The sequence below is a fragment of the Chaetura pelagica genome, unplaced genomic scaffold (genome assembly GCF_000747805.2).
Source record: "Chaetura pelagica isolate M959 unplaced genomic scaffold, ChaPel_1.0 scaffold252, whole genome shotgun sequence".
Lineage (NCBI taxonomy): Eukaryota > Metazoa > Chordata > Aves > Apodiformes > Apodidae > Chaetura > Chaetura pelagica.
The window spans coordinates 415,892-425,709 of NW_009952359.1; the positions used below are offsets into that span (position 1 = coordinate 415,892).

Below are 9,818 nucleotides of genomic sequence, written 5' to 3' on the forward strand. Positions count from 1 at the left end.
CCGCCAGCACCCACACCATGGCTCGCTCCTGGCTGCTTCCACACCAAGGGAGCCTCTGCAGCCTGGCACCAGTCCCCCGCTCCCAGGGTGCAGGGTTTTGTACCCTGTCCTGTCCCCACAGAGGAGCTGTCCTCCCTGGCAGCAGTGGTGAGCACAGGCATGTGTGCAGCAAAGGGCTGGGGCTGACCTGGACAGCCAAGACGATCTCCAGGGATGAGGGAGAGGTCCCATCCGCTCCCCAGACTTGGGGATACACACACACCTCCAGCATCCACACAGGGATCAGGGATGGGGACACTCACAGTGAGGCTGTCCCAGCTCCTGCCTCAGCTGCTGTTCCAGACCCTGTGCCTGGGCAGCAGAGCCATGCAAAGGGCACAGAAGGGTTGTCTGCAGAGCCCCTGCAGATGAGAAGCCCAGGGAGGGAGAAACCAGGCTGAAGGCCCATCTCATTAGTGATTTGCAGCGTAAGCACTGGCCCGCAGCTCTGCCAGCCAAGGCGTCTGGCACCTGCCAAGGAGTGGGCTTGAAACAAGGGCTGGAGGGACACAAGGATGCCCTGACACTCCCATGCTGGCGCCTGCCTCCTGTCATCCTTCTCATCCTCCCTGACACGCTCAGCTGCCAGCGCCCCCCGGGCTTGCCAAGGCCTCACACGCATATTCTTGGCCCTGGCAAGACTGTCTGTGGGACAGTCCCCTACCCCAGCATCTCCTGGTGGCACAGGGATGATGGATTTTTCTAACAACAGGGAGCCCCTGACCATACCCTTGTGATGCCACAGGGCTGGAGGATGGTGTGGCCCCACACTGGGACAATGTCCCTGTGCCACCTCTAGCTGTGCTGCCTCCTGGGTCACCCATGGCCCCGTGGGCTCTGTCACACTGCAGCATTGCTCAGTCCAGCCCAAACCAGGGCTGCTCAGTCCTGAAGCCCTTGCAGAAGGGATGCAGAGGGCAGGGATGTCCCCAGAGGCCGTGGGGCAGTGAAGACACAAGTAGGGCTCAGGCGTCTTGGTGAGTGCATGGCTCTACCTAGAAATATTCCACACACTGGGGGAGGAGGCAGGGGACACACTGAGAACTGCCCAACTCACTGCAGTCCAGCACCATGCCCCACAGCTGTGCCTGGTCCTCCAGCCCCTGCCCCACAGGTTCTCTGGGTGGCCCCATGGGGCAGTGGGGGCTCAGTCCAGCCCCACAACATCTGATCTCCCTCAAGGGCAGCAAGACCCATGGGCCCCCAGGTCTGTGGTGGGCTATAACAGGTTTCCTTTCCACCTTGGGAACTGCAGCTTTGCTGGGATGGCTGGCAGGGGAAGAGCCCTGCAGTTTGTAGCAGCCAGGGAAGAGATTTAACAAAAGAAGGAAAAATGGTTGTCAAAAGAAGGCAACAGCTCCAGCCAACAGCACTGGTGCTGAAAGGCCTGTTATGGACCAGCGAGGGAAGGGGAACACCATGCTCCAAGATCAGCCCCTCTAGCAACAGGATAACTAATTTGGAGTATTTTTAGGGCTATACTCCAAGCAAAGGAGCTGCAAAGGGAAGACATGGAGTCATAGCTCAGCAGTGAACAGTGCTATCAGCCAGCAGCTGTGCCAATGTGGACTGAGCCAGCAAGGACCATGTCTTGCCCCCGTGGGTGAGAGCACATGCCTGGGGTCCATTGCAGCAGGACCAACCTTTACCTCATGTCTGCTCATTCTGGGCTGAGTTAGATGATGCCAAAGATTTGCATCCTCAAAACAAGGCCCTGAGACTTGTGCAAAAGCAAACAGCTCAGTGCCTACCTGGCATTGCCATAACACTGGTGATGAGCTCTTGTGGGCAGTGCCTCTCTGCACACTCCATGTGCACTTGGCACATCCAAGAAGGGTGCAAGACCCCAAGTCCACGGGCCAGGCCAAGCGGGGCCAAGACTCACAGGAGTGTTCAGAGATTCTCAGTCCCAAACTGCAGGGCTGTCTTCAGGCTGTAAGGTGCTACCCTTCAGAGAGAGAGTAAGTACAAAAAAGCTCAAAAATTAAATTTCTGGGAATGCACCTGACTTAAAAGCAAAGATCCATCTTGGAACCAGGAGCAGAAAAGGCTTCCCAGGCTGTGCCAAGTGCTGCAGATGGGGCTCAGCACCAATCTGTCTCATTCCCTCATGTCCAAAGAGACAAAATCTGTTTTGAAACCAACCATGTTCAATATGCCTCAGCATGTGGCAATGGGTGGCAAAGAAAAAAAAGAAAGAGTTAATCATTGCTAGTTACACTAGCAGCATCGAGGATCGTTTTGGCCAACTCATTTTCTCAACCTCATCTTCATTGCATTTGACAAACACGGAGTGAAAGGAACACACATCTGGCACTCAGGCCAGCTCAGAAAGTTTCCAAGTAAATTGCTTGGGATGAGAAAATGGGGGTTTTGGGTGAGCTATTTTCCACGACAAGAGCCTTCACTCCATTGAATAGCTCTGTCTGTCACAAAAAAACCCAAACAACCAAAAAAACCCAAACAACAAAACAACAATAAAACCCTTTTTTTTTTTTTTAAACAAAAGACTTGAACTGAAAAAGAGTCAACATGGGGATTTAGCCAGCAAGAAATTGGTTGGGAACTTCTTTCAGCATCTAAATTTACACGAAAAAAAGGATTAAAAAATATAGCTTGTTCTCACGGGGAGGTGCATTTCTGGTCCAGCAGCTCTGGCTCCAGCGCGGGCGGTGCTGGGGGTGCCCGGGGTGCTGGGGGTGCCCGGGGTGCCCCGGCCCCAGCGCAGCGCTGGTGACACGGCTGCTCCAGCCTGGGGGGCCGCATCCGGACACACCGACGTTATTAGGTAGGGAGTCCAGTGGATTCATCTCTCAAAACACAGGTCTGTGGTGCCGGGCGGGGGTACCCGCGGCAGGGGCTCGGTGCTGGCGGGGGGCCAGAGGGAGCGGCTCCCGCCCTGCTGCTCGGGGACCGCCAGCCCCGCTGCCATCCCGTGGCTCCAGGGATGTGCTGGGGGCCGGGGCCGCTGCCGCCCGGACATCCTGCAGATCGGGGTCCCCACTGCGGCTCCCCCAGCCCTGGCAGCCCAGGACCTCCTGTGCCTGCTGTCCGCGTCCCCTCCCTGCCCGGTGTCCCCGGTGCCGGCCCCGCTCACCTTGAAGCCCGGCGGGCCCCGCGTGTCCCCGGAGCCGAGACAGAGCAGGAGGATGCCCAGGAGGCAGCCGAGGGCCAGGAGCAGGAGGACGGCGGCGATCCGGCGGGCCATGGCGGGGGCCGAGCGGGGCAGGTGAGCGGCTCCACGGCGGTTGCAGCTACTGCCGCTGCTCCTCCTGCCCCGCCACCTCCCCCTCCTCCTCGCCCGCCTCTCCCGGCTGAGTCACCGCCGCCCCGGCCCACCCGGGAGGGAAACCGGGCTCCGCCGCGCTGCGGGTGGGGTCGGGCTGCCCCTGTCCCGGGCTGGGCTCCGCTCTGCCCCCGCCCCCGGTATCACTCCTGCCCCGGGATCAGCCCCATCACTTCCCCGCCCCCCGCCGAATGGTCCTTGACCCAGGACTCAGCCCCATCCCGCCCCACCGCCCCGGGCATCACCCTTGCCCCGCGATCAGCCTCCTCCTGCTCCCCGCCCTCGGGCATCACCATTTCTTCGGGCTCAGCCCCACCCACCCTGTCCCTTTTCCCCGGCCAAATCCTTTGGATTAGTCCCATCTTCTCCCCCCAACCAGGCATTGTCCTTGACGCAGGGCTCAGCCCCATCCTGCCCCAGGCACTGCCTCTGTCCTGGAACTCAGCCCAAAGGTGGGCTTCGTGGAGGTGAGAACACCCTGAGCAACAAAAAACTCCAAAAAAGTGTCTCACGTATTATGATTAACAGCTACGAGTATATTACTGCTTTTAATCATTACAAGGAGTTTGTGACAGCCCTGAGGAGCCCAGATGTATACTGAGATTGTTTTTAATATGGTCACAAGTGAATAATGTAATGCTTTAACACATGGAGCAGCAAGCCAAGGAAGGCTGGGCCCCTGGCTCTGAGGATATTTGGATCGTGCTTACACAGTGGGATAAAACAGTGAACAAAATAATAAACAAGGAGATATCACCAAGGAGAGGAGACTGAGGGAGGACAGGCCTTCCAGCCCAGCTGGGTTGCAGGCTGGGAGTCACACTTCAAGTTCCTTGCAACCTGTCTCTCTTCTCAATTTTTCTCATATCAAAACACTTTTGCAGCAGTTCCTCAGCACACTGCATGGGGCTTCTGCAGAGCTTCCTGCCCATTGCTACAGCCTCTGGGCACCAAGGCCCAGCCTGTGCTAAGGGCCTGTGGTCTGGGGACCTCAGTCCCCACATGCTGCTGTGGTTTTGCCACTGGAGCTCTGGTGTCATTCCCTGAAGCTGTGACGAGCAGCAGAGCCTGGGGAAGAAAATATCTAAATAAGGGCAGAGCAAGTGACCCTCACCCAGCCAGTGCCCATCACGGCAGCACAGGGCTTCTCCCCAGAACTGCTGGTTTTGACCTGGGAGCATTTGCAGGCATGTCCACCCCCTCACTTCAATTAATTCAATTTAACCTCCAGAAAACCTGTGTCAATCAACTCCAATACATTAATATACTGATTTATGTGAAAAAATTGCTCCTGTTTCTTGCTGCTGCTAATACAGTAGGAAATATTCGGTTTGTCTCTGTGGGTTTAGCAGAGCATAATTTCTGCTGCCCTCCTGCATCGATGCTGGCTTTAAGGTTCGTCTGGTTTCCACAGGGAAATACCTGCCTATTCCTGACTTTCTTTACATCTTTCTCACCTGTTGTGGTTCTGTGGTGCACACCTGCAACCCTTCTAAGGGCAACCACAGCAGGGATTAACACAGAAAGCTCTTCTCTGGATTGCACTTAATCCCTTTCTCAATAGCTGCCAAGCCTCCTGTTTCTCTTCATGACTGGACAAACAGTGAGAAGAGGTCTTCAGAGCCTGAAAAGGCACCAAAAATCTATTTTCTCGATGGCAATGAGCAGAAACAGGGCTGGGAGATCCCTGTGGGTGCAAGGAAAATTCAAGGGATTCTCTCTTGCTTCTCATCTTTATTTAGCTTTTGGGTACTTAACAGAGAGTCCCTTTCCAGAGGAGGTTACTTGTATGGTGAAACTCTTACTGGGACTTAAGTGGAGATGTGAGCGTCTTCCATACCTTGGTTTGGTGCAGACTTGACTGACCTATTCACAGGTTGCCCATACATGACCTGGACCAGGGGGTTTGTGTCCCTTCTCACTGCAGGAGGGGCTGTTCCTCCTTCTCTGCATGGGGTCACATTTGTCACCCTCTGCCTGGCCCCACAGGGCAGGGGGTGTTGAGCCCAGGTTGGTGGGAGCCTGTGCCCAGCCCTGGCTGATGCTGAGTGTTCCAGGAGACTCAACCTCCAGTGCAAAGAGATCACCAAGTGCTGGGACATGCTGGCAAAGCTCCCAGTGCCTGGGGGGAATGACAGCCACCTGAAACCGTGTGTAGCCAGAGGAATCTCTCTCTGAGGCGGCACGGAGGGGGACAGCATGTTGGGATGCTGCACTGAGCTCTGCCTGGCCAGGGACAGGTGCTGGTGGCTTTGGCCCCAGCAAGGGGAGACATTTCTCACCATGCCTGGTTTAGAGGAGTCGCCAGCAGTGAGGGCAGTGGGGCAAGGCAGGGCAAGCTGTGCTCTTGCACTGTGCAGGCAGCCCCTGCCCCACACAGGGAGAACCCAGCCACATCCCTGGGGACGGAGCAGACACTGGCACTGAAGTGGCTGCATCAGGCACTCAGCACCTGGCCAGGACCATGAAATGAGCTCCAGGCACAAGCAAATTCAGTGGGAAAATGGTTGCAAGGGGCAGGGAGGGATTTCTCTGAGATGGAAGATGGAACAAGGGATCTCCTGATGCCATGGGAAGAAGAGAGCAGCTTTGTTTGTATGAGGAAACCAGGGATGTAGATTTTGGGTGCTAGCACACAAGGTAGGTACAGATGTCACCTCTGACTCCAGGTTGTGAAGCAAAGGATCTGCCTGAACGAGCAAGTTCCATGTGCAAGCAGCTTTGTGGGGAGCCAGCACAACACAGCCTGCTGCCCTGTCACTTCTGCCACCCTGCCACCTCTGCTGTCCTGTCAGCCGCCTCCCTCTACAAGGACTTGTCCTTGCACTGCACAGCAAGGTGGTGTGGAGGGAGATGTCTCATGGGATTACCCTGCTTAGCAGCCCACTGTCATTTTAACTGCTCCCAAAGCAGCCAGCCATGGACCCCAGCCCTTTGGGCTCAGGGAACATGCAGCAGCTGGGAAAGCTGCTGGAAGGACAGGTAAAAGGGGTGTGCTCTCTCCCTGAGCATCATTCTAGAGTCCCAGACTGATTTGGTTTGGATGGACATTCAAGATCATCCAGTCCCACCTCTGTGCCATGGGCAGGAACACCTCCCACTAGACCACGTTGCTCCAGGCCCCCATCCAACCTTGTACACTTCCAGGGATGGGGCAGCCACAGCTTCTCTGGGCAACCTGGGCCAGGGTCTCACCACCCTCACAGGGAAGAATTTCTTCCTTATGTCCAATCCAAATCCACCATCTTTCAGTTCCAAACCCCTGCTCCTCGTTTTGTCACTGGAGGCCCAGGCAAAATGTCTGTCCCCACCTTTATTATAGTTCCTGTTAAGTACTGAAAGGCCACAATAAGGTCTCCCTGGAGCCTTCTCTTCTCCAGGCTGAACACCCCAACCCTCCCAGACTGTCTCCAGAGCAGAGCTGCTCCAGATCTCCCATCATCTCTGTGGACTCCTCTGGACTTGCTCCAACAGTTCCATGTGCTTCTTGTGTTGGGGACCCCAGAACTGGACTCAGCTCTGCAGAGGGGTCTCACCAAACTGGAGCAGAGGAGCAGAATCCCATCCCTTGACCTGGTCACGCTGCTGTTGATGCAGCCTGGGACAGGCTTTGCTGTCTGGTCTGCCAGTGCATGTTCCCAACTCATGTCCAGCTTTTCAACCACTAGTGCTCCCAAGTCTTTCTCCCCAGGGCTGCTTTCCATCCCTTTACCCTTGCCTGAGTGTCCTCAGGGACAGAGGAACGTGGTGAAATTTTAAGGGACTTGCTTTAATAGCAGGAGGCATAGAGACCCTCAGCATGACCAGACACTTGTGGTAACCACAAATAACTGTATCATTAGTCAGATGCAGGGCCAAGGTTTGCTGTGAGCCAGCAATGAGTTCCCCATGATTTCATGCCAATTTTCCAGGCTTACAGCTTGTTTGTGGGGTGTCACTTCTGTTATGGAGCCAAGGCAGAGAAGGACCAGGCATGCCTCTAAGATGTGGCATGGCAAGCAGGCCCAGAGGAGTAGAGGGATTTCACAGGCAAAGGGGGTCCAGATCTGGAGCCCCAGCTCCAAACCATGCTGGTGTCTTTACTCAGCCAAGGCATCTGCAGGCTCTTGGGGTGTATTTCCACATCCCTGCAGTTGCTGTGGGCACTGACAGCCTTAGTGGGGTTGGGGGATGGGGTTTTCCTCCCCTCATTAAGGAGAGGCCAGGGTTCCCAGGAAAGGCAGGTTCTGGTGGAGCCCCATTCCAGTTGGGCAACAAAACCTGTCCCCACTCCAGGGGACTTGTAGCAGAAATATTCACTGGGCACAAAGTAGCAGGAGATGAACAAAGATGAGAAGGTAGGGAGTGTGTTAGTGCGGGAGAGCTGCTTTCCCAGGCAAAGGAGAGAGGTTTTCCTAACCCAGCTCTTCAAACAATAACATCTGACATGGGGCCAGGCCTTCCTGGGCTGAACCAGTGGTTAGTGAGGAAACTGGAGCATATGAAGAGACTCTCTGGCTGGCCCTGAGAGATGGTGGGGTTTGCTGGTGGTGGGGCTTGGAGCTTCTCAATGTCTTTGTGAAAGATGGGTGAGCACATCTGGAAAACACTGGTGGGCGGCACATCTGGGAGCGCTGGTGGGCGGCACAGCAGCTCCACATGTGGCTGGGAAATAACAGGAAGAACAGAATGAGCCTGGAGACTGCAACAGGCCTAGGTCCAAAGGGAGGGGATCAGGGACAGGGTTTTCAGCTCCCATCTGCAAGCTTCCCGGCCAATGGAATGTGCAGGGGAGATGGATCCAGAAACATTTGATAATCTTGGGATGAGGATGAGCCACCAGTGAGGGCCAACCATGAACAAGCAGCCCCATGATGCATTCAAGAGCTGCCAGATCAAAACACTGATGGGAGCCCCAAGGTGGTCCTGACCTACTCCCAAGGATGCACAGGAGGGCAGTGGGTGCTGTGGTTACTCTGCAGACTTACTCAAGGAAAGTAGTAGGCAGTGAGAGGGGCTGGCTGGAGGACAGCATGGTCCTTGTGGTGGGCAGCAGCACACTGGGGATGGTGGGGGCTGCAAAGGTGTCCCCAGAAGGGACACAGGAGGGGGATCTCCCAGCCTTACTCTCAATCCTAGCCTCCACCCCAATCCCAGTCCTTCTCGGGAGCAGATCTGGACCCACAGTCAGGTGGAGGAGCTGTGACCTGCTCCCAGCCCCCAAGGCCACCTGCAGCCTGACCTAGCTCTGCAGCTCTCCCTGGATGGATGCAGATCTGGGGAATAGGCTGAAAAACCACCTATGTTTTGCAAAGGATGCAGCCAGCCTGGGCCAGCCACCCCACACGCCTAGAGCTGTCCCAGTCCTGGGGAACCTCCAGGCAGGCTGAGTCCTGCACCAGCCAAAGGACTTGGGCAACTGGGCCCCACAATATCTCATAGCCTTGCATGGAATCCCAAAATGGCAGAGTACTTGAAAACCTGTCCTGCTGGGATAACATATCCCTCAGCCCAGGAGAGGTGTGTCCAGCCAGACCTGGAGCCATGCTTTTGTCCAGGATGCACTCACCCATGGGTCAACCTGCCCAGTGTCACCAGGGATGGCCAGGGAGCCAGTGCCTGTGGGGACCAGCTGGGGGTGCCCACACTGCTCCCAGCACCAAGCAAGCTCACTGTATGCAGGTGCAAGGTGTTTTTGGGGTTTTCTTGGAGTCTTTCGGCAACAAGGCTGCAAATCAAATGAGTGTTTCCATTGATAGAGGGTAAAAATAAGGGGATGCAACAAGCCAAAGGATGACTGAGGGTAGTTCCCCCCCAAGCTGGTGGCTTTGCATCTACACCTTTCGGGTATGAGCTCCCTTGAGGCACTCAAGGCTTGGCTTCAAGCCCAGAGCTTTTCCTCCTACAGGCACTGAAGTGCTCCAGGACTGAAAGGACCCCAGTGTATCCAAATCTGTAATCCCCATCCTGGCAAAGACACTTGCCTGGAGGGAAGATCAAACCCAAGCACAAATATCCATTCTTGCCTTACTTTCTAAAAACCTCTTTGTGTCTCTGGTTTCCCAGGGCAGCCTCTGCAATGACAGGGCAAGGACCTGGTGTTCCCTGTTGCCTGGGCACAGAGGCAGCCAGGAAACAGGCAGTTTCTCTAGAAAAGCCCCACAGCATTCTCCCAGCTTCCTCTCCAGGAGCCCTCAGTGAGGGGCAGAGAGCAGGGACCTATCTGCCCAGAGGGTGCACACACCTCGCAGCACCAGCATTGCAGCCAGGAGCCCTTGGCCACAAGGATCCTTAGCCAATGGTTCTGTGGTTGTACCATCATCCTGTGCAAGTTGCTTTCTGCCATCTGTGCTACAAAGCTGTGAACACTGGGGCAGGACACAGGTCCCACAGGCAGAGCACCCCTCCCTCACACTGTGGCCATGCCTGGGACCAGTGCAAGTGCTGCAATCCACTTTCTCCAAACTCACGCCACTTTCTGACCTGAGTCAGTGTCATTCCCCTCCCCCCCCCC

The 9,818-nt window shown here is 55.8% G+C and overlaps 1 protein-coding gene across 1 annotated transcript in view; it reads right to left on the reverse strand.

The window, feature by feature from the left end:
* Nucleotides 1-3,247, reverse strand: part of ENTPD2 (ectonucleoside triphosphate diphosphohydrolase 2) — an 11,744-nt gene extending 8,497 nt beyond the window's left edge. Inside the window, exon 1 of the mRNA XM_010007873.1 lies at nt 3,137-3,247. Coding sequence (XP_010006175.1) covers nt 3,137-3,247 — 111 coding nt within the window. The remainder of the gene's footprint in view (nt 1-3,136) is intronic.
* Nucleotides 3,248-9,818: the final 6,571 nt, after the last annotated feature.